This window comes from Cylas formicarius, unplaced genomic scaffold, assembly GCF_029955315.1.
Source record: "Cylas formicarius isolate icCylForm1 unplaced genomic scaffold, icCylForm1.1 PGA_scaffold_10__41_contigs__length_53128322, whole genome shotgun sequence".
Taxonomy (NCBI): domain Eukaryota; kingdom Metazoa; phylum Arthropoda; class Insecta; order Coleoptera; family Brentidae; genus Cylas; species Cylas formicarius.
In genome coordinates this window covers 17,424,312-17,450,957 of record NW_026844214.1, presented here as the reverse complement: position 1 = coordinate 17,450,957, position 26,646 = coordinate 17,424,312, and the positions used below count along the sequence as shown (strand labels likewise).

The 26,646-nt window shown below is 34.0% G+C and overlaps 1 protein-coding gene across 1 annotated transcript in view; it reads left to right on the top strand.

The window, feature by feature from the left end:
• Positions 1-26,646, top strand: part of LOC132699709 (homeobox protein homothorax-like) — a 134,068-nt gene that overhangs the window by 84,447 nt on the left and 22,975 nt on the right. The window contains exons 6-7 of the mRNA XM_060666564.1: positions 12,194-12,244; positions 22,076-22,270. Of these exons, the coding sequence (XP_060522547.1) occupies positions 12,194-12,244; positions 22,076-22,270 (246 nt within the window). The remainder of the gene's footprint in view (positions 1-12,193; positions 12,245-22,075; positions 22,271-26,646) is intronic.

The following is a 26,646-nucleotide window of genomic DNA, read 5'->3' as shown; positions in this document are numbered from 1 at the left end:
AATCGTTGTATTGTCCGGCAAAAGGTAAAAAAAACGATTCCTTTGACATCCCACCAAACGGAGAGCATCACCTTTTTTTCGTGAATGTTGGCTTTTGACACGCTTTGAGCCGGTTCATCTTTTCTGCTCCATGACCTCTTGCGTTTAACATTGTTGTATACAACCCATTTTTCGTCCCCAGTAATAATCCGCTTCAGAAATGGATCATTTTCTTGACGTTTGAGGAGCGAATCACACACGTCAACGCGACGACACAAATTTCGCTCCGTAAGGACATGGGGCACCCACACATCGAGCTTCGAGGTTAAGCCCATGCCTTTCAAATGGCCATAAACAGTCGAATTCGACAAATTTAATCTCTCACGGATCTCTCGTGTGGTTATTCGCCGATTTGCATCAACTAATGCCTTTATCGCATCTTTGTCAGCTTCGACCGGCCTTCCAGACCGTGGTGCATCTTCGACATCAAAATTGCCGGATCGAAATTTTGCAAACCAGTTCTGACACTGGCGTACTGTTAACACGCCTTCTCCATACACATCCGTCAATTTTTTTCTCGCTTGGACAGCATTTTTACCTTTTCTGAAGTAAAAAAGTAAAATATGACGAAAATGCTGCTTATTGCTCTCCATATTTAAAAGGGCACCAACCAAAAACTACTGCGTAGAATTAATAGAACTTTTTCACACACAAGCCTTGCAATATCAGCTCTCAAGACATAATGGTTATCCGGCTTAAGTGTGAAGTTGGTTTCGAAAAAACGTAATTAAGTCCTCTGACGGGAAAAAACGAAATGACTTTCCGAACAACCTTATAGTTGTTTCGATGTTTCTTCCTGTGTCGTAGACATCTGAAACTTTTAGAAACATATATACAGGGTGCTTTATCGGAAAGTTCGTCTTGCTATTACGTGCCAGCAAAATTTCAAATATTTTTGATTTTTGGAAAATTTAAGACAAATTGGGGAGGCAGGTTTAATGGTGAATTACCATTTTTGGAATATTATATTTTGGTATATATATATATATATATATATATATATATATATATATATATATATATATATATATATATATATATATATATATATATATATATATATATATATATATATATATATATATATATATATATATATATATATATATATATATATATATATATATATATATATATATATATATCCGCCCCCGGGGCCACATTGTCGCGTTGTTAATTTTTCGCCCGATCGTAGTTGCGATGTCCCCGTTGGCTGCTGCGTATCGCTCTGCTGTTTGATTATCGTTCTCGACGTATTGGATAAATGCAGAGCATCGTCTCTCGTATTCAGGTATCCGGACTTTTCTATCTTGATGGCCTCTCGTCTAATCCTAGTCTTAAAATCAGGAATATTAGCTATTTGTTTGCAAATACCGAAATCAATTTTATGGCCTGTCTGATGTTGGTGCTGAAACAAAGCAGAGGTTGTTTGTTTGTTTCTTATGGCTAAACGATATTCCTCGAGCCTGACTGAAATCCTTCTGTTGGTCTGTCCCACATACGTCAGGCTGCACGATCCGCATGCTACACTGTATACTCCTTGGTTTTCCAGAGTAATTTTTTGTTTTGGGTTTCTTAGTATTGCTCCGATGGTATGATCAGGTTTGTATGCCGTTGATATGTCGTGTTTCCGTAATATTCGGTCGAATTTGTCAGTAACCCCTTTGATGTATGGCAGGACAGCGATCGATCTTCGTTGGGTCTCGTCCTGCACTCTCTACGGCGGCTGTTGTTGTTTACCGATTGCATTGCTGATGATGCGCCTTTGGTATCCGTTTTGTCGAAGACAGGTACTAATTTTTTTCAGTTCTTCATCTCTGTGCCTCTCGTTTGTGAGCCTGAAGGACCGAGCAATTAATGTATTTGCCACTGCCTGTATCTGTGATGGGTGGTGATGAGATTTAGCGTTCAGATATCTATTAGTGTGTGTTGGTTTTCTATAGACAGTTGATATGGTGAAAACTCCGCACGCCAATAAGTCCAAAACGAAAAGAAATATTTAATTTATGTAAAAAGTAGTCAAAGTGTGGGGTCAAGTAAATATTTCCTAAAGTTTAAAAAATTCGACGCCTGCAAAGAGCTGGGCGTCGCGACGCATCGAAAAATTATTCGATTGCAGAGACTTGGGGAATACGCGCATACAAATGTACATATTATTTAAAAACTTTTTTGTTATTTACTCAAACTTATTTACTTTACCCGTCTCTAAGTTATACCGATTTAAAGTAAACATTTCTTGATTAATAAAAAATGTGATTAACGCTTATTTTTACAAGTATGCCATGAATGTTAGTTACTATGGCAACCATTGTTATCGCAGTTGTTTTAAGTGCAATTACAAACGTAACTTGTTATTGCTGTATCAAAAAATTGTCACATTTTGTCACAAGAAATATCCAAATTTGTTCGGTTAAAAAAAAACTAAGAATTATTATGTGAAAATGATGCAATTTAGCAATGAGAAAAAAGTAGACATGTTACTGGTGTTTGGAGAATGCAGATGCAATTGTAGAGAAGCAAAAAGAGTTTACGCACGGTATTATCCGCATAGAAGAGTCCCCGATGCAAAAACCTTTTCAAGTTTATGTAAAAACTTAAGAGAATATGGCAGCTTCATAAAACCTAAAAGAGATAGGAATAGGACGGCCACAAATGATGAAAATACTGCTGCTGTAATTCAGCAGGTTGATAATAACTCCAAGATATCCCTATCAGAGATAAAAGAAAATACCGGTGTTACCATAAGTTCTTTGTGAAGAATTCTACATAGAAACTCTTTTCACCCGTACAAAACTAAACTAGTTCATAAACTAGAACCAGGCGATTATGCTAGAAGAATGTATTTCTTAGCGACATTGTCCGATTTGTATAGCCAAGATGCAAATTTTCTCTCGAAAATTTTATGGAGAGACGAAAGTCGATTTCAAAATAATGGAATCGTTAATAGACACAACTGTCGTTTTTGGTCCGAAAACCATCCTCGTTGGATTACAGAAAGAGGTAACCAACGAATTTTTAGTATCAATGTTTGGTGCGGCATATTAAATGGATTCCTTATTGGACCTTACTTTTACGAAGGAACTTTAAATGCAGATCGCTATTTAAGATTTCTTCAAACTACACTTCCGGAACTATTAGAAGAAGTGCCTCTTGACACTAGAATGAATACATATGTGGCTACAGCAGGATGGAGCGCCTGCACCTAATGCCCAAATAGTAACGAGGTATTTGAACCGAGAATATCCCAATAGATGGTTTGGTACTAATGGACCGGTAAGGTGGCCGGCGAGGTCCCCGGACATTACACCACCAGATTATTTTCTTTGGGGCTACCTAAAAAACGTTATCTATGAAGAACCTATCGAAGATATGGCTGATCTCATTAACAAAATTAGTGCAGCGTGTGCCGCTATCACAAGGACTCTCCTACAAGTGACCCAAGCTCATCTGTTAAAAGTTTTGGTTAGTTGTGTTCTAGCAGATGGACGTAATTTTGAACAAAATTTTTGAAATGTCTTATTATGTAGTTAATTGCAATAATGATTTTGGTTATTAACTTGTAGGTATTTTACTGTTTTTTCATTTATTTATCATGTTATCAGAACTAAATCGATAAAAAATAATAAATAAAATCATACTAAAATAGTTGAAATCTATTGTTTGTAATTGCACTTAAAACAACTGCGATAACAATGGTTGCCATGGTAACTAACATTCATGGCATACTTGTAAAAATAAGCGTTAATCACATTTTTTATTAATCAAGAAATGTTTACTTTAAATCGGTATAACTTAGAAACGGGTAGAATAAATAAGTTTGAGTAAATAACAAAAAAGTTTTTAAATAATATGTACTTTTGTATGCGCGTATTTCCAAACTCTCTGCAATCGAATAATTTTTCGACGCGTCGCGACGCCCAGCTCTTTGCAGGCGTCGAATTTTTTAAACTTTAGGAAATATCTACTTGACCCCACACTTTGACTACTTTTTACATAAATTAAATATTTCTTTTCGTTTTGGACTTATTGGCGTGCCGAGTTTTAAGTGAAAAACCCTGTATATATATATATATATATATATATATATATATATATATATATATATATATATATAATATTTTATGCAAAGATGTTTGAAGTTTAAGTTATAAAAAGTTTTATCCAGAAGATGGGATAATACGCATGCGATTACCATAAAAAAATGATGATGACATGCTGAATTCATCAAAAATGCTAACAGCATTGTCACTTTTACGTTACACCTCATAATTTTGTTATTTTAAATTAGGTGCTTTATTCATTGTTATTATTATTGTCTCATAATTTCATTATTATCGGCTGACAAAGCTGGGACGATAAAATTTAATACCCGGGTGTTCTTGAACATGCAGAATTCAAAAATGCGAACAGCAATAATGTAAAATTTCGCGATGAAATTTGTAATTCGGATAACCTTTCACTGATATACTTTTAAAGTTTTTTTTTTTTTAATTGTGGCAAAGTGGCAATTAACGCTGCTGTTAGGATTTTTGAATTATGCATATTCGAAAAGCCCCAGGTATTGAATTTTATCGTTCCAGCTTTGACAATTTTTGAGCAACTTTTTACTGAGACTGAGACTGAAACTATGCACAATTCATTGCAACAAAAATAAACAAGACATTCCATTTAAAATAACAAAATTATTACGTATAACGTAAAAGTGGTAAATCTGCTTGTTAAAAAACCTCCATGTATTGAATTTTATCGTTCCAACTTTGTCAGTTTTGGAGGTATATTTCTGGCAGATTTTTAAATTTACCTTTAATTTACAACAATTTATTAATACAAAGCATGAAGGGTATTTTCCTGAACTCTGTTATGAGGTCTGATAAGGAGAAATTTTATTAATCGATATAAATTAAATGTTCTTTTAATCTGCTGCACAAAATACAGTGCGATTCAAAAGTAAGCGTAAACTTTCAGTTTCAATAACACAGTGACCCAGTCACATGTTTAAGTAATCATAAAATAATTTTTGTTTATAATTAACCATGGCCTGTATGTTTCCATAATCATGCTCAAAGTTTGTCAAAGTAATGAGTACGGTGTAATTAGTGTTTTATTGCTTTTTTCTAGTAAATCACCATTTTTACAATTTTTACCAAGTGTGTAAAAGTTGACGTCTCAGGACAAGCAGGAACGACACATTTTCTATACCGTTGTCGATAAGCCTTCGTTATATATAGTTCAGGTATAAGGCTCCCAATAATCCACTAACCACAAAGCAAAAACGAAAAATAAGTGCCGAAAATTACACAAAATTCAAACTGACTGAACGCAACCTAATTTGTATCACACAGGTAATGTGATAAAATTATCTGGTTGCCGAAGTTTCTCATATGTTTTGGGTGATTATGATGGTCACGTCTCACGTGGTGCTGTTTTGCAAAAATGTACCCAAAAACTAATGGTCGTAGAAAAAGTGCAACACGTGGACAAACTCACTCATTTCAAAACAAACTCACGCCTAAAGTGGAGTTTATCAAATTTGGTGCATAATGTACTATAAGGTAGAGAACGTGTTCCATTTTGACAATGAAATAGCTTACTTTTGTGTTATATAAGTAATTATAATTCCCATTTTCTTGGATATTCATATAAAAATAAGTTTGTCCAGCAGCCCACCGGCCGCGTGAGTACCTAATAAAGTTTTAGGTACTAAATTTGATTAATTATATGTTCTTTTCAGCAATAGTATCCGTCAAATTAAACACCCGCCGTTAAATATTCGATCGGCAGTAAGCTAATTCGTCAATAACTTTGATTTACCGTCTATAAAGTGAGCGCAAAATATTACGAAGCCATAGGGATTCCGCGTGAAAGATTTTTATGGATAATACGCTTTAATGTTACGATCTTCCGAATGTAATTTTACGTTGGTTTCGCAGATCGTGCTGAACATCGTTAACGTGTTATAAAACAATTCATAAAATACAAAATTGCCAACAATTATAGCGGAATAGCACTTTTTATGTGTAAATAAAAATTGCGCAAACGTGATTTTAAATTTACATACATTTACATATTTAAATCCACAATTTCTATTTTTTTAAGAAAAAATATAAGAATAGAATGTATTAAACTTAAATTTTAGTTGTGCGGACGTATGCACTGTTTACATTTTCAATGTAAATGCAGGAATCGTATTGAAGTGCTTATCTACCGAGCCGTTAACACTTTTTCTTTTTATACGCTATTTTTATCGGCCTTAAATCCATTTACACCTTTGCAAAGTACCCAAGAGACCCAGGAAACGGTAAATGGCGCACATCAGACCATGGCATTTTTATTAACATTTGCGTTAATGTTTCATTGAAATCCACTGCGTACCACACTGGAGCGGTACGTCGGTGTTTTATGTATTTTCTTACCAGATGGACGGAAAGGTGGTTTTTCAGCCTTTAGGTCGTCGTCGTTAGCAGTTTTGAAACTTGTGTAGATGCGAAAATGTTTATTATCGGTACGGAAATTTAATGTTAGTGTCTGGTTTCTTAGTTTATTCGGTGCCAAGCATAGAAGTAGACATTTTTTTGCAATTTAGTGATAAAAAGTTAGTTGGTGGTTATAAAATTAGCATCGGTCTACGCTGCTACATATTCAAATGGAAAAAACTCTTTTTTGTGGTGTAGTTCGGCATACTGGTCTCACATGATGCTTATGTGTAAGTTTCCTCAATTTTGAGCAGCTCAAAGTTCTTGCCTGATTTAATACAATTGTATTTATTTAAAACTAAACCATGACATAGGATTGACAATAGTATATTATGCAACAAGTTGGATAAACGACACGAGATTATTGATTCGCTTAATTGAGTGTTTAAAAAATATACTTTTTCAATAGGTACATTTTTACAAAACAACACGGATAACATTCACTGAACGATGTGTAACGTGACCATCAGATCTGACAAAAGTCTAAATATCGTCAGTATTTTAAATCTGACGATAACATCCGATCGCTCCCAACGGATGACTAAGGTGCCGAAAACTCTCGAAGTGGTTCGCAATATTTTTTACCAGCAATAGTTTTAAAGTGACACTTTGCGCATTCCTTATCAGTGTATAATTGCGCATTTTAGAGTAATGAGTGGAAAAAAATATGTTTGGAATCAAAGAAATTTAGATAGATAGAGTTTGAATCTTCAGTGACTACTATCAGCAATGCACCATTTCTTCTCAGAATGCTATTTCGTAAGAGACTACGAATATTGGACTATTTTTGGGTATTTGACATATTCGGCAAAAAAAAAGTGATACATTATATTGAAAATTAATTCTCGTTTATGACGATGGTTTTATCTTTTGCATTAGTGGAATTTGGAATATCTTGTCATGGTTCCTCTGTTTAAACTGAACCCAGTTAACTCAAATGTTCAACCGATATTTCATTAATTTTCATGGTATTCTTATTAAGTGTGAAATGTTTTTCAAATTCTACTTGTGGTGTCTTTTTTTTACTTAAGTGTTTGGTTAGTTTCAACATAGTATGTAGAGTAAAATGAACTTACTCTATAGCCATATATAGGGTGTGTTTTTCGATGTATAGAACTTTGAGTTTAAGATGGCGATCGATTTAACATCTGTCAAGTGATTTATTCTCAGTTAGGTTTGGCAATTCATCATGAATAAACTCACGCCTGAACAACGCTTGCAAATGGGCCCAAAACGAGATTGCCGTTGTTCCCGATTTTCATAAGCGAATTTTGTTTAGCGATGAAGCGCACTTCTGGTTGAATGGCTAATTCTCAAGTGTATGTCGAAACACCGTTACATCCAGAAAAACTGACTGTTTGGTGCGCTTTATGGGCTGGTGGAATCATAGGTCCGTACTTCTTCAAAAACGATGATGGCCAGAACGTTACAGTCAATGGTAATCGGTATAGAGCTATGATTACTAACTCTTTCATTCCTGAATTGAATAACCATGATGTCCAGGAGATGTGGTTTCAACACGACGGCGCAACATGTCACACAGCTCGTGCCACAATCGATTTATTGAAAGACACGTTCGGTGACCGCCTAATTTCAAGTTTTGGACCTGTGAATTGGCCTCCAAGATCTTGTGATTTAAACCACTAGACTACTTTCTGTGGGGCTATGTAAAGTCATTGGTCTACGCGGATAAACCACATACGCTTGACCATTTGGAAGACAAGATTCGCCGTGTTATTGCCGATATACGGCCACAAATGTTGGAAAAAGTCATCGAAAACTGGACGACCAGATTGGACTACATCCGCGCCAGCCGTGGCGGTCATATGCGAGAAATCATATTTAAAATGTAATGCCACGAGATTATCTTTCGGATAAACAAAATTCATGTCAATCGAATAATCCATCGTTGTTTTATTGCAACTTAAAGTTCTATACATCGAAAAAAAACACCCCTTACAAAATTTACTACATTTATTTTATTATGTTGGAAATAATCTAGATACTGATTAAAAATTTTAGCGCGAAGCAAAAATAATTATTTTCATTAAAAAATTATGGTCTTTTAATTTTTTTTTATGCAGATTCATCATAGATAAGAGAAACCTGATGGCTAATGGCCACGCTAAAACACTCCAAAAGTTAATTAGAAGACAGATTCAAATTCCATCCCCATATGCCGCTGTAATTCGATTTTAATAATACTTAATACATACAGCCCAAGAAAGAAATAACAAAAGGCAAATTACAAGAACAAAACAATAAACTACATTAATAGGGAACTACAAAAAGCCTTGATCGTTGCAGACTTCAACTTGCCGCGATATTGTTAAGGACTTAGTTCAAAATTTTAATTTAGATTATTAGTTAGATATATTCATTAGTTTTGAAGGCGAAAAAACTTACAAGGAGACAATACAAAAAGGAAGGAGTAAGAAAGAGAAAAGAAAAATTGGAAGACAGTGAAATTCCATTTGTAAGCTACGATAAGTACGATACAACCAGCGCTATTTGGTGATAAAAGAATGACGAAACATAACAGTGGCAACGTAATCGATTACTAAATAGAGTGTCATTCACGCTTGCCTTGCCTCGAGGGTGGCACACCAAGCCCCGACCCGCACATCCAGAATTATTTTTAATAATGGGTCCGTGAGGGACATAATTCGTTAATTACATTTTGTTACGAATAATATTAGAAGCGACAGACGTCTGGGGGTGCGTAATCTAGTGTAAGTTTCGCATGTCGTGGCAAGAAAACTTTGTTGCGTTGCCCACGTATCAGCTTTGCGTTAATTATAGAATGGACCACCGAGTTTTTCTTCTTTGCGGTCTTTTTTGGCGCGTTTTTCTTACTATTGTTCAGTTCTTTTGACAATCAAGATTTCTTTTACATGTCATCAGTCATAAGCGACTGTAGGTATACTCGGACCACCCACAGGACATGTTGGAAGATACGTGGGTCAAACTTTTTATTGCATTCCATTGACCATGTTTCTAAATTACCGCGAACGTTTTATTTTATCGCTATTAATTAAAAACATCTCCTGACGGTCCCGATTTCTCGATATAGAAAATTGTGTAAAGCTCTGTGTTAATGACATTGATAATTAATATCTAAATAAATAGTTAAATTTAAATTTACATTTTTTGTTATTTTATAATTACTGTGTCGTAGAAGCCGTCGGTTTATTGCATGGTGAAGTCCAACATAGCAAAGTCTCACAAATATTTTCATTCGCGGAAGCAACAAATTTCATAAATTTGGATATACGGGGCATCCGATTTGTAACAATTTATCTCACTTATTTTTAAACAGAGAAACGTGCATGCAGTTTTCCTATTACTTTTTTTTTGTAAATATATTAAGTATCATTTGACGACGATATTGGTTCATAATCAAGAAGTCTACCCAAGGGAGAGTGATCAAATTTATATCAAAATTATATTCTTTTTTTGTTTAGACATTTTGTTATTCGGACCGAGGTCTAATAGATCGTTGTTAAAATGCACAAAATATAACATAAGTACTAAATTATAAATAATTGGACGTTTTCAATACTTAAAAAAGTGGTTCAGTTCAGTTTTTTAAATTGTTTATATAAAATTGTAAATAATTTAATAACTCTCTTCTTAGTTGTCGAATTATTTAACATAAATTTAAATATTAAGCATTCCGCTCGCTAGTCTATTCCATTATCTGCACGGCAGAATTTACTAAGAGTATTTTGCTGTCTTCACAGTGGAACAGAATTTGAAAATATGATTGCTCTATGATCTAGTTATATGCAGTGTTTTTTTTCGCTGATATAGGGTGTAGGCTAAATGGTAAAATATATAAAAAAAAACTGGCATATATGTCCCGCTCTCTTTTTTAGTGTTGTGTTTGTTTAATGACAGAATCAGATCTACGCTAACCACATTGGGTTAGAAGATACCGGAAAAGAATGTTTTAAGTTGGTCATGGATAAGGCATAAAATTGAATTGTCATTGAATTGAGTACTAGTGTTCATAGTCGCTTTTCGATTATGTTTTTTTTTTAATGGAGTTTAACATGGGTAGGCATTATCAATACTATGGCAAGTTATGTTTGAGCACTATCTTGAGAGTAATAAAAACCAAGATGCAGATTTTTCAGTTTTAGGAGTTATCCGGAACGACGACAGTCAGAAAAACAAAATTTTCATAGAATGTATCAAAATCTAAGTGAGCATGGATATTGACAAATTGGCACAAGTAAGTCTAAAGTTCTAAAAATATTAAGTATAATCCATGTAAAATAAGAAGAGTGCACAACTTACATCCTTACAATTTTGTAATTGGTATTTGCAATAGATTAATGTTTTTTTATTTCAAAATGTAATATGGATTAGAGCAGCGCTTATATCTAGGGAAGGAATTCTAATCGACCCAAGAATCGATATTATATATTGATATTATTTAAATTTGTATGCGGTAAGTTATATACAAATTTGGCAAGAATACGTAGTGCGCTCCAGCACATAATAATTCTATAGCCTAACTAACTAATGGTAAAGTAAATAACACTCAATTTTGGCGAAAACTGGCTTGGTACATATAGTCCAAATAGGTGGCCTCCCTGTTGCTCTGACCTGATGTATAAAACTTGGAACAATAATGTAAATGAACTGAATAGAATATTCAGTGTTATATATTACTAAGGAAACGGTCCACACAGGGTGGATCAGAATTATTTTGACAAAGTCTTTACAGGTTATAGGAAACCATTGTTTAAAGAAAACGTTCATATAAACGTATCGCCTAAATATATTCGACGATATATTTTTCGTTGCCTTATGGTGAAATGGTTCGAAGAAAATATGCGGCAAATGAACACAATGTACTTATCCATTTCGTTAGTTTTGGGCAATTTTGAGCTTTGCTTATTAAGCAGTTCTTCAGTATCCTACTTTTTTTGTTTCCTATATAAGCAAGGTTAATTCCGCGCAGTGTACTCGTTTCAAGTACTTGGACTGAGAAAATAATTCAGTCAATAGGCGAAGATCTGCTGCTCTTTTCAAGAACCAGATAATAATGTTATGTTCTTCACTAATTACTATTTTGCCGTTTCCAATAAACTTCTATATGGGAAAATAAATTTTACGACCATCAACATTGTACGTACGGGAGCTAAAAAATGCTTAACGCTTTAATTGCCTTTGTTACCGCGTCCGGGACAAAGTGCATACTTTGTAATTATTTAAACGACCACTGAGAAATCAGTTTCGCGGTGAATATGAGCTTTTATTAATAAAATTACCATATCCGATAAATCTTTACCCGCAAGCATCGATTCCGCTTCGATCATCAAATCGCGTGTCAACCGGACATCTTTGAAAACCGGCACGATTTCCTATGTAGCTCGGCAGAAAAAAAATCGGTACTGGTCATGCACGAAGGCCGATGCGACCCGGCCAAGTCAGACAGACTCACTCGTTCTTATCTCCCGTGTAATTTTCTCTTTCGTGTGCCTCGCCGCTGCTCGACGGTCGGGCAGGGTCATTGTGACAAACACACCTACACACACTGACAATAATACCATTCAAAAGTTAATTTATTCCGGAAAACAGTGATTTATCTAAAGTAACGATTACGCTCCATTGTCTGTAAGTGATGCGAATTAAAGGGTATAATGTTCTTGTTTTTTCTTGTGTTTCAGATGGTCCAGGCCATACAAGTACTTAGGTTTCATCTGCTCGAGTTAGAAAAGGTGAGTAGTAGCTGTAGGTCGCGGTCATTATATTTGAAGGTGACTAGACAAGTCATTGATAAAATAGCTTAATGGCGGCAGCAAACATAAACAAAGGCTTAACTCGACCCACGTTTATATTATGAATGAACATTTCACACCAATTTTTTCGACAGTGAGAAGCTTGATTTTTGTTTTATTTTTGTAAGTCATAAGACTGTGCAGCATTATATCTTTAGTTCTACAAATATATAATGTCCTCCCTGCACAATTAAAAATGATTAAGGAAAAAGGCTTTCAAAAATAAATTAAACACATGGATGGTACAACCTACATTAAATGTTTACAAATAGTACTTTAAAAATATAAGAATAAATTAGGTATTAAAGTGTAACTCCTGACTGTGACAATAAATTTTCTAATATGGTACAAGACCAGAATTAGTCGTATCACAAAGAAGTAGAATTGCACCACTTCTGTGATAATTTGTTTATAGATTGTTAAACTTAACTTAAGTCCTTAAATCCCAAATGTAAATAAACTTTTTATTATTATTACTATTTCAAATTGCAACCTCACAAATGTTCAGAGATTTTTCACGTTATAGGAAAATTGATAAATAGAAATGATCAAGCCTTAAAACGCAATTGGAACAGGATGTAGGCCTTGGATAACTTGGTTAGTACAATTATTTTGTCCTAGACGAGTGTAAGCTCTAGGAAGTTCAAAAGTGATATTATTCCTTGTTAAATATGTAGGCACAATAAATCTTAATTCACTAATTAGAAAAGAACAATCTATTCTGGCCCAAACCAGTTTATACAAAAATATTGCTTCAGCAATTTTCCTTCTTTTCTCAATTGTGCAAATACCAAACTCCTCAGTCAAAACGGCATAGGGTACATCAAAATAATAAATATCATACTTCTTATAATAAAGGTACCTCAAAATTTTATTCTGAATCTTTTCTAATTCATTTTAATATACAGAATAGTACGGACTCCAGATAATCTAACAATATTCGAGAATACTCCTAACATATGCATTTTACAATAGATTCAACGTTTCCTTATTTTGAAAGCCGGAAGAATTTCGAAACACAAGACCTCACATTTTGTAACCTTTTTTTTTTGTTATACTGTCTATATGTTTATTAAATTTTCTTCCGGAATCAAAAAGTACACCAAGATCCTTCATGTCTGTTTTTCGTCCTATTATAATTTCTTTCATTTTATATTGACACATGATAGGACTTGATCTTCTGGAAATTTGGAAATTTTCCGGATATGTTTGAGTCTTTAAAATTAAATGAAAAAGGATCTCTAGGGGTCTCACCAGAAGCTCCCTGCAAGCTTTAAAAATATATGGAGGAATATTATCTAGTCCACATGAGTTTTTAGGCATTAGCTTAGCAATAGCCTCCAGTATGTCATCTTTTGCAATTTTATTTATGTTTAGTGTCGTGTGCTTATGCTTAATTAACGCAACGCATTACCCTTATCTCACAAAAAAATGGTCTGCTTTTTCCCATTTTTTTAAAATGTTGATTCATTTCAATTCAAACCACACGTCAGGGTCACAATGCCCCTTAAAATGTTAAAACAACTGACCCCTCCCACAAATCTGAAACGTCAGATTTTTAAAAATCTTAGAAAAGTATATAATGAAAACCACTTTGAGAATTTTAGGTTTGGTGATTATTGATACAAATTTCAAGTGTCATTTTTATGCATTAACAAGAATTGATTCTTATTAAATATAATATACTACAAGGTTATTCACGCCATGCAGCGTTATTTGAAATGTATGAAAATTTACCCAAAAGAGAAGCGTATTATTATAATTTTGTTGATTTAAGAAAATAAATTACTCTTTTTAAGTTTGTCAACATCTGAAAAAAGTTTATCCAGTTTTATTGTTATTTATTTAAGTTATTGTTTTAATCACCTAGTTGTTGCTGCCATTTGATTTTTATACATGCTACAACTTGCAGCTCTTTTTGAATTTGAACCAACGTCAAAGAGTATAAAAATATAAAGTTTAATGGTATGTGATCAATAAACAGACTTTCCAGCAAAGCCAGACTAATTTGACAGCTTCAATAAATTAGTTGTGATTTCTAAATATCATAGACAACTAGCTGCAATAAATCTGTTAGTGAGACAACACCAAAACCCATAATTTTAAGGAAAACGCCAGCGAAGTGTCAGCTAGCCCTAATACCACTCCATTGAAAATTATATGTTATATATTATATGACGGTCGATTTAAATTAATCACTTAAAGTTCTTATTAGATTAGAATGAACTTAAGAATCCATAACGTTTAGGTATCATGAAACTCACACTTATTTTGGAAGTTCAATCTGAAAAGTCAGGTATTCCGATTTTCAAAAAAGTTATAAACGTCTTCTTTCTAAGTTACATAAATAAAATCTTATCTAAATATAAATCATTTACATATATGCACATTGCAGCAATGGCTTTGTACCTAAATAATGAACTCGGTTTTATCCGAAAACTAAATGAGATTAACATATTTATCTTAAACTTTTTTCTTGTACTTAAAACTTTTTAAATGTACCGGTTTCCATGCATTCGAAGCCGAAATATTCCAGATATTTTCGAATATATACCGTCAGACGGGGCATTATTTCTCATTCCGGACATGACTAAACAGTATTCAGAATCTGAAATATGAGACGTGTTCTTCGACAACAAATGCCTATTTATTCATAATCTCGGAGTTGAATCTAAACGACAGGGGTGGCGTCTTATTTCTTATTTTGTCCGATACTTTATCTGTCAGACGTTGAATGAATATTGAGTTATTATCGCCTTCATAACCTGTTGTCGCTCCTTTAAATGGCAGTTTTTTTATCTCCTAAGTGGGGGAATTATAAACTCATTTTTCGAAAGCAGAATGCTCATTGCAATTGAAGGATATTACCTGCACGCGTGGTTTAGATTTGCATTTATATACTGACGTGAATTAATTAGGGCCACCGTCTAATAGTCTATATTGTCGATTTATTGATTAGTTTTCCCGATTGATTTCGGTAAAATATAAACACGCCTAAGAGATAAGACAAATTACAAGGAAAATACCTAATCTATTTCGTTAAACAGATCGATATCTATTTACCGAAGTGTCTACATTCCAAGCAAACATAAATTTTGAAAGGGGCACATTCCAGTTAAAAAATAAAATGATTCTGGGAACGGAAATATGGTGCCGGTCTTTGACTTAAGAGCGAAAACCATTTATTTGTCCGAGCGAACAAGTAGTATTCTCGAAAACATATTTGTTACTTTTGTTACGTTAAAAACAGTGAAAATACCGGTGTGTAGTAAATAAAAAAAATATTCATCAATTCTTACCTTCTTACAACACAAGGCAATCGTGACACCGCATACATAAAAGTCTCATTTTTCTTGTTACACCATAGAAAAGATGGTAATGCTAAACTTGATTCTGTGACAACTGCGCGTCCTCGCAATTACACAGTGCCAAATTTTTAAAGATTGTAAAAAAACGTTTTTCAAAAATGTTATGAGCAAGTGAATAGAAAAATCGAAATAATGCAGCCACCTCAAATAAAGGTTTGGTGGCCAATTATTCCGCATATTGCGCCACTAGCAATTTGTAGCTCATTGTACCGTAGAATTGTAATATAAAATGTATTAGTTAATGATACTATTTGAACACTTATTTAGCCCATTTGCAATAACCCTTATTTGTTGTAATAAAATTTACCACATTGACATTGAAATTGAACATAATACTGCAAGGACTGCGAAATCCTACTAAGTAAGCTGCTAAGCTACTAATATCACAGGGTCTACAAAATTAAACTTTTTTGGACAGATGTTTTTATTTTGAAAACTGATTTCTATACATTTATTTGCATCACGTGAGTTTTGTTTCCAAATATTAAAGAAAAAACAAGCAATATTTCTAAAAAAAATATTTTTCATTCAGTAAAAAAATTAAACCCTAGTTAAAAAATAAATAAAAAAACTTTACTCATACTTTTTGAGTGAAATCTTCGTCTTTTTGCCAGGAAGCTGCGTTGTTCCGACATTCGGCTATTTGTTTTTAAGGGCATTTCCCGTTTTAATATCCAGCAGTAGTCCGCCATCATCGTTATGCTCGATCTGGCTTGGTATCGCCGTTCCATTTACTTAATGTCCTGGTGAAACCTCTCTTCCTGTTCTTCGCTAACTGCTCCAAGATATTCAGGAAAATAGTTCTTTTATCTTGTCATGGCTGAAAATTTGTTGCACAAATATTTGAAACACTATCCTTTTTTGTCTAGGGCTTTAATCAAGCCAAGTCTGATATGAAGGAGAGGCAGAGAAACTTTTTAGGGGTCAACTAAGCTATCTCTTAATACATTTTTGCTACCAGGTTAAGGCTTATTCTAGAGGGATATTCATGTGAGTGCAATGTCTATCTCAAAGTCTTCTTTCTATATTTATACGTTCTAGAACACTAGAAATACGCACCAACGAAGGCAATAGCCGCGAAACCAGTAGCACAACACAATACAACCACACTGCCCAGCAGCAACGCTCTATTGACGCTTCTATGTCAACTCTGTTGCTTTGCATATTATCCAGTGTTGCCAAATCTCATTTAATTCCATAAAAATCAATTCATTTAAAAATCACGCCTAAAAATGGAACAAACATATTCATATCATTGGTATGTATATAAATAAAATAACATTTTTAAGGTATACAAAAAATGACGTGATAGAGAAAAAATATGGCGTTTTTTGGAAAAAGGCCCTCAAAACTATACAAGTAAGCAAACAGCTTTCGAACATAAAAACACTGTAGACCTGTGCATCACATTAATAATAAAACTAAAATACGACAACACTGGAGCGTTTCCTGTTATAACATTGATTATATATATATATATATATATATATATATATATATATATATATATATATATATATATATATATATATATATATATATATATATATATATATATATATATATATATATATATATATATATATATATATATATATATATATATATATATGTATATATATTTTCAAATTGTTTGTATCTTTAAAGCAAATCTGTGCTTTATAGATTAAGAATAATGTTGTTCCTTTAAATACTCGTATCGGATATTGTAGCAAAAATTTATAAAGCGTTTGTTACGGTGAAAAATGATTTAGAAATTGAGCACCAATCGAGATCATATTGTTGTTCGGAAATAAATAGTTCATTTTTTGTTTTTCTTCAAAGTTGCGAGATGACCGAAACCCGAAGCAGCATCACTAAGTTCATCGGAGGAACACACACACACACACCTCCGGTACAACATTGTAACCACTTGGCCACCAAATTGAATTTCGAATGAGTATTAAATAAATGTCACAATCGGGTACCGTCGGACCGGCCTTAATATACGACATGTTTCGTATGACGTTTTTCACCTGAGTACTCTCTTATTTGCCTATTGTTGAGAAATAACCGCGAGCGGTATATGGTAAGTTATCGGCCAGTCAGGCCAAAGAGTAAAGTCGATCCTCAAGATGGCTGTCGACCATCGAAGAAGAAGAAGACGGCAGTGTCTGGGATAACCGGTTATATGCATTTGCCTTGCAACAAGATTATAATATCGCAACGCAGCGAGAGAGATGGACCGTTCGATAGTGTCCCCTTTTAGCAATTTAAATGTGGATGCGAATGCAAAACGATGCGATGGCCATCCGGTTCGCGATCGGACCGCATTCTGCTCTCCGGCCGCCTCGCAATTTCCATATTTTTACATGTCGGCGTTTAATACGAGGAATCTGAAAGACTGAAAACCCGCGGGATACGATCCGACGCGAAGCGAGCCATTGTGTGTGTGTGTGTATGTGTGTGCCGATGTCGCTATATTATTGATCTCGTAGCAGCCTTTCTCTTCCCACCTAATTAGGAAAGGCTGCCTTACAACCCATTATTGCCGAATATTCGCTACATTACCATTCCTGAATCCGTTCGGGTGCTTAAAGGGAGCGGCGAGGAAGGGAGCAAAACTAATGGTTTTTCAACGAAACACCATTAACGTATAATGCCCCGTAATTTAAGTTCCTTGCCGAGAAAGAATATCCAATTAAAACTAAAAATCGATACGGCCGGCATTTCGCGTTTTCGGCCATATCTTACAATCATGCATCCGAATCCTACCTATTTCGTACATTTTGATCGCTCCTTTCGGCGTCCTCTTTGCCAACTTGCTCTTAAGGTCTGATCTACAATTGCCACTCATTGTTTTTAGCGACGCATCTTAAAATTATTTTTTACCGTAAAATTTAGCCATAACAAACGAAAATGTTTCTAATAGATGAATTGGCGGATTAAGAAACTTGGAACTTGCTTAATCGATTAGGCAGAGCTTTTAACTCCACTGAACAATATGCTATATAAAAGTAAACCGTCCGGTGGGTGAAAACAGTGTATTTTCACGACAATTACGAAACTGAACAAAAAACAAAAAATGCCTTTAAGAATTGAATGGAAAAACGGTTTAATGTTCAAACATTACTACTCACTGGAAACTTCAATTTTTTATTACAGCCTTTTTTCAACTCTCGACAGATGGCGCTACTGCAAACAAAAAAAAATTATCGTGCTGGTCAGGAATTACAAAAAAAAGTAATAAAGTAAAAGGTATATACATACAATTTATTAATTTAACAAAGGACAGCAAAAAATTATTAACCCTCGCGCTTCGTTGGACGAAAAATTGAATTTTCAAGTGAAGGGTCTTTTTCTTTATCGTAAATTCAGATTTTGATCGAAAGAATTTTATTCAAATATTAGTTTACCATATTTGAGTATAGCATCAGAGATGCACAAGAACAATGTTTTCTTACCCATTTCGGAGTGATTGTTCTGGGTTTGCCTCTAACCAAGGGCATGCAGGTTGGGCGGGTTGGGATAAGGGTCATGGTCGGCGCCACAGTGACCATTTGCGACCAAAAATAAAACGTCATAACCTTTAGTGAGCATTTCTGAAAAAGTCTTTATCTAGCATGGTTCGTAACAGGGTGTTAAAAAGGAAATATTGTTTCAAGATTAAGGTGCCGGAAAATCTGTGCATTTTTTCTAAAGAAAGTAGTAGGTCCGCCATTGGTTTGACGTAGCAGCCATGAAATTTTTAGTATTTTTAAGTGAAACCTTAAGATCGATCTATAAAAAAATTATATAAATTTAATTTTTAGTTTTTCAAAGAAATCGAACCTTTTTCTAAGAAAAAAAAAAAAAAATATATATATATATATATATATATATATATATATATATATATATATATATATATATATATATATATATATATATATATATATATATATATATATATATATATATATATATATATATATATATATATATATAAAGATAAACATACTGGCATTTAAAATTTCAGAAACAGGACATTTGTGCAAATACCTGGGCACATCTTTCAATTTTTTTCTTACTTGTTTGCGTATTAAAATGATTTTTCACCTTTAACACCCTGTACTTTTTTAACACAATTTGCGATATAAAAACCGGGAGAACACCCTCTAAAGATGAATCACTATTAATAACCTACAATTTAATCTGTAAAGAAATCAATAATTTTGTTGTACAAGTCTTTAAAATGCCATTTGGCGATCAGCTTTAAACAAGGACAAGATCAGGCAGACTGCGATTTCTATTTACTCTCTGAAACCCTTGATCGATCTTAATAATTACCTAATCTTAACTGTTACAACCGCGCCAACATTGTAAATAAAAAAGTAACTAATCCAAATTTCTTGGGAGTCTTATTTTAGCAAATCGTTGCGTCTGTTATAGGCAATATGTGAAGATTGTTAGTTGCCATTTTTTTGAAAAATGTTGTCAAACGTTATATTCAGACGTTTGAGAGATTTTAACATAATTTAAATCGCTGGAAAGATTTGCATATTATTCGTATTATTTCTTCGTGGCCCGTTGAATGAAAATCATCCCATAAGAGAATATGTAAATGTACCTTTTGTTTTTTTTTTGGTATCTTTGCATAATTTAGTCAGCCCGCATATTGAAAAGTGATTCCGACACGAGATTGTGAATGATTTGTCTACTAGAAACCAATGACGTGAGCGCTGACGTAATTCGTAGCTTTGGCATTGATATTTTATTTTTTTCGAAAGATATGTTCAAAATGCTCATTTTAATTAAATCGGTCGGGTACAAGACCATCAAAGTCTACCTACCTTTGTATCTGCGCTATAGATAAGGCCCGGGATTTTTGAAAAAAAAAAGTTAAAACCTGTGCGATCCTAATAGCTAAAATGCGACCGTAAATTAGAATTTCCTGTTCTCAGATTATATGTAGCGGTAAAAGAACCGTCTAAGACAGTGGCGTTCTCAACTCTACCGGCGGGAATCGATTTTGCATTTATCAACTGACAGATGTATCTCGTTTTATTTCTATTTCACACCGTTACACGACAACCAGACGAAATAAATAGAATAAATCATATTGGGAAACCGTGATCTAATCTGGGAGATGCTACGGAGTCTCGAGCGTAAATAACTTAATAAGAAAAATCTAAATGTAGATACGCCACTGCCGTCGAAGGATACAATGTCGTAACCGTAACCGCAATTAAAATTATTTGCATTCGAAACTCACACACACGTTGGATTATTGATCGAATTGATAGGGCATGGTAAATTGTTGTCTTGTACCTAATTTATAACCTTTTAGATTTTTTTCGGGATCTTTTATCTGAAAATGAAAAAAGTTTACGGCAAGCTTAGTGCTTTTAACGAATTTTTTGTGTCGGGTCTTATCGCCCTTCAACGATGTCATATTGTTGAGTTTTTGGAGCGACAAAAAATTGATAATTTTCAAATAATGCGCGTGCAGCTAAAATTATTGTGACAGTCAAAAACTACCGGAAAATTTTCAATATTTTATATATAGAAAAAAAGTTCATATAAATTTCCTAATTGCAGAGTGTCAAAAAGACTTGCTTATTTTTGTATTTTAGTAGCACAACTGTTTTAATAATTTACATTACATTTACATTTTTGTTGGTCTCTACTATTTAGTCACCCTAAACTCTTTGGTAGAAAGACTTAGTTGTCGAAAGCCTAAAATTAACTTTAATGCCTCTCGTGTTTTTTTTTCTTCAGAAATTTTCTGTTTTCGAAATAAACCTCAACATCCGTTATTTTAAAATCAGAGTCCAGAAACTGTGCGTTTTCGAAAGAGTATTTTGCTTGTCAATTAAAAATCACGTTTAAGAGTTTTATGTATCCGCTTTATTTTCAATTAGTTAGTTTAAAAGTTGAGACAGATGTTCGGGCCGAGTATTAACGAATCACCGTATATACTTCCGAATATTTATTAAGTATTACGTGACAGATTATTCAGCTTATAATGATGAAATGAAATGGTGAATATTTCCCCATGTATCTCAAGGACATGTTTGTAAAGATTTTTAACCATTGACACTGTGTAATATATAATACAATAATAAAGTAATCAGGATTTCCGTTGTATTTATTAAGGAGACGCTTAGTTTTGAAGCTGCTCCATTAATCTTAGGCGTTTCTGCAGTTTTTGGCAGCCATTTACGCAAAATAAAATAAATAAAAAATAAAACTTCGCTTCCCCGGAAAAATGAGCAAAAACCTGATATATTTTTTTCTCGCTTTTTAAAATACGGAGCTTTTTCTTCGAGCAGATCAGTTAATAACACTGCGTTGCAACTTTAGATATTTTCTGAAAACATCTACGGTTGTAATTTGATCACTGATTTGATATCAAATCTTATTCTTCTTTTTTTTGTTTCAGGTTCATGAATTGTGTGACAATTTCTGTCACAGGTATATTAGTTGTTTAAAAGGCAAAATGCCCATAGACTTAGTGATAGACGAGAGGGATAGTGGCAAACCGCCCGAACTGACGGGCTCGACGAATGGCGACGGAGGCACACGAAGCAATGCGGATTCCACCTCGCACACGGATGGAGCCAGCACGCCAGATGTCGTAAGTATTACTCTTTCTTAGAATATTAGCGTTTTCCAATCCTACACATTTCACGCCCCTATATTCACAAATAAGGTAACACCTCTCTATAGAAGTTCCGAAACAAAAGATCTTTTTTTATTTTCTAGTTACATATAATAAAAAAATTCTCTCATGCTTTATTGTATTAAATACTACACTCAATCAAAAGGCAAACATCCTCCTAGACAAACAACGCATGAAAGTTTTTTCGACAAAGATAGGTGACGTCACGCCTCGCGCTAAACTGGCTAAAATATCTGCTAAGCATCATAACCACGACCTGTCATAAATTGCGGAAGAGGGCCAATGACTGAACTCAATACAGATTGTTCCATTTAATATATATATATATATATATATATATATATATATATATATATATATATATATATATATATATATATATATATATATATATATATATATATATATATATATATATATATATATATATATATATATATATATACTGGGGCCTTTTACAATATTTCATTGACGCTTAATTTCATAGGGAGTGCTTTTAATTTCGCTAGTTTGAAGGCATACTCTAAAATTCCTAATTTTTCGGTTCCTGCAGTAAACTCAATTAAAATTAGATGTTTTGTACTTAAAAATGGTCGACTACAAAACTCTGGCTCTGGCATACTTTAAATGCGATAAAAATGGATTTCATCGTAAGATGATCTTACGTCATTTTCAATAAACCACACACCACAAAAACTGATAACAGAGCGACAAATAATATTTTATTGTCACTTATGCATGTCGAATGAGCTGGTCAAAATGGTCACCATTGGAGAATAAAATCGCGACTACTTACTGCTGAAGCATGTAATAAATATGTTGTGGTTTTATTTTTAATACTGCCATGTAATGCTTTAAGCAATTTTGACCTCGTTGTTTCATAATAAACGGAAAAACGAAAAAGATGTTTGGAAATGTTTCGAAGACGCTTGAAATTTTAAATATTTTTTACCGAGGAATTTTTCAACCTTAAGAGGTAATGCTATAATTTGGGTCCGGATAGAAAAGGAGAATAACTAACTCCATTTAGCCGTTTAAAAGAACAATCGGAGAAGGATAAAACTTGACTTTTGGCGAATCGGTCGTAAGTTTTGAAATCCCAACGGGCATTCGACGTGGCGTCTGTTTGATCGACATCTTCGCCGCGCACAACAGAAGCGAACGAACGCGAGGGGGAACGGCTGAGTGTATTAGCTCATTTTCGTGATGCTGTTTGCAAAAAGCTATGGGGGGAGCTTAAAGCAGGGAGTTTTACTGGTAATTGGTGTCAATTTAGACTGACGCATCGTCAATGCGAATGGGGGATTGAGTTACACCCTTGCGTATCTTGTGGTCACCCGCTTCGGTTTCTTTGAGACGACGGATGAATAAACAGTGGTGATGCGCGTTTCTGCGTAGGTGCCTCAGGATTAAGTTTGTTCGCTCGGTATTTTAGTATTCCTGTTCGAGATTGTTTCCTACGTAGTAATAAAGAAATACAAGTGTGTTGTTACGCACACGATACTGTATTGGTAGCTGAGAATGAAGATGATTTGTAGACAGTACTACATCAGTTGAATATAAATGCAAGGAAATTTAACATGAAAATATCGGCCAAAGAAACTAAATCACTAGTAGTCTCTAAAGAAGCAATGAGATGTAAGTTGGAACTTGATCACCAAAGTATAGTGCAGTTAATGGACATCAAATGTTTAGGAATTAGATTATCATATAAATTATAATAACATAGAGGATAAAATATAACAACAAATTGTAAAAGTCAGGATGCCTAAACGACACGATATGGAAGAATAAATACTCGAGAACCGAAACAAAATCCCCCATATATTAATCTGTAGTTCGATCAGTCATGACATATACCATAAACAAGATCAGAAACATCTAAGACTCAGAAATGCCTGTAAACAAATGAAATGAAAACATTAAGGAAAATAGCAGGAAAAACAGTCTGGGATAAAAAAACAAATGAAAACATAACACATATGTGGAATTGAACACATTAACACCTGAACAAGAAATAGAAAGCAATAATGGAATCAACATATAGATAGACTGTCTGAACAACGAATAATAAGGATAGCAAGAGATAAATCGGCTGCCATATAGAGCGACAACTTGTTATAAAAATTATATTGAAGTAAAACAGGCAGAAGTGCATAATATAAAAGAAGAAGAAAAATTATTAGGCTTATACTTCCCGGAAATTAAACTTTTATTGCATTGGCGCTTGCAAATTGAAACACTGTTCTTTAATTAACTACCTAACTACAATCGGAATTTGTTTTATTTCTTGGTCTAACATATCCTGACTTCCATATCCCCTTGATTCGCTTTTAGTGCGATGGTTGATAAACTGAAATTTTGTGAAAATAAAGTCACTAGAAAATAACGGCCCTGATTAAAAGTTTATTTGCTCCATAACGTACCTAGGTGTGCCAGGTCCAGGTGTAAGTTGTTATAGGCGGGACAATTTAAGAAAAGTTGCTATGCATGTCTGCAATTTTAAACTGTTATACGCCTGATACATCTACTACTATTTCTTATACATGGGGGAAGGGGTTTTTAACCACAAGCTCTATCAGTTAGTGGGAAATCATCCATATAGATTCCTGTAAACAGCAAACAGCACTTTTGGGTGAACAATATTTTTGAAAATAAAAAAGAACCTATTGTTTTTTAAATGAAAAATTTACGCTACTCGTTTCTCCAAAATATAAATAAATAAAAAATATTTTCTAAATTGCCATTTGTTTTTTGTATGTAAAATTTTATAAAAATCATTTATTAAGGACAAGTGACTGAATTACAGAAAAAGCCCTTCTGATATTTAAGTTTAATAGATACAAAAAACTGACTCACTCGTCTCGCCTTTTCTGTTAATTAGACACACTGTATCCTATAATTTTTGGAGTTTATATGGACTCTTTTTCAAAAAAGGTGGTTTTACAATGTTTAAAACCAAAAATCAGGTCCACCTTGTATAGATATCACACATTTTTTATTCTTCGGTCTGTATAAAGAACTCATAATTTGTCACATTGACCTAATCCTATGGAAATCAAGAAAGTGCCTTAATGCTGCTAATCCAAAATTGTAATGGAGGTATTAAACATGAGAAAGTTTAATATTTCCTTTGCTGGTCAGTTGTTGTTTTTTGTTTCCTACGATGAAACTGCAATTCCGTTCTGAGCTAAGTTCATGTAAACATTTATTCTTCAAAGGCCTCTCAAATATTCTGAAGAATTTAATAAATAAGAACAATTAATCAGTACCTTCAAAATAAAAATATATTTTTCTACTCCCGTCTGGAAAATCCCTAATTACCCACCGATCTAGCGTGCGGGAAGCGTCACTTTACCACGTCAGTTTCCTTTCCCACGAATTTGAGCCACTTCGTACATTTCCGGGATTTTACCGCACGGATTTGGGAGCAATCGGATGTTTTCGGAGATATTTCCCACGCTTTAAATTTTGACTTTTGTCAATTCTGACGGTCACGTCAGTGAATGTATTCGTGTTGTTTTAGGAAAATGTACTCAAAAACTAAGGGTCGTAGAAAAAGTATAGTATGCAACACGTTCGGTAAACTTTTTAACTCACTCGTTTATTCAAAACTCGCTCCGCTCTTGTCAAATGCCGTTTACCGCACTTGTTGCATAATATACTATTACTGGAAGCATGGACTTGGTGAATATTTTTGAATAAGCCTAATAAATAAATAACGGTATGGATAGTTGTTACTAGACACTTTGATTTAGATTTCACATTTTTACCTCTTGAATTAAATCAATTCCATCACTGTTCCACATGTATCAAATTTGGCGCAAGCGGGTATATTTGAAAGTTTAACAAACTTCCTTATCACACTCAACGGCCGCCTGGAATTAATGAGCCGAGGAATCGCAGTTGGTGTGTAACTCAATACGCCCTCCATTCATATCACGGTTGGTCGAGGCAAGGTATTGGCGATTCTTCTCCCCCCGTTGCGCTGCGCTGAATTGAAAAGCCGCGGCTGCAGCCCTTTACTTCGTGGGTGCGTGTGCGTGTGCCATTCACGAGACATGTTCGTCAGATCTCGGGCCACCGTTACTTTTTGTTCCCTTGTCAGTATCAGATATTCTTAAACGCTGCGGTATTTGTTTTACACGCCCCCCGGTCAAAATTGAATTTGGCTTAGTTTTTGTGAATAGGCTTTGTTCCGTTTGTTTGTTTTTGGTCTGCACATAGCACGATAATTGGAATCAGATTCGGCTGTGGGACGTTTTCCATAAAATTCTCTGCGTCATTAGATCAATCTTCTTGGTCTATTTAAATGGTTTTATTTCAAATAC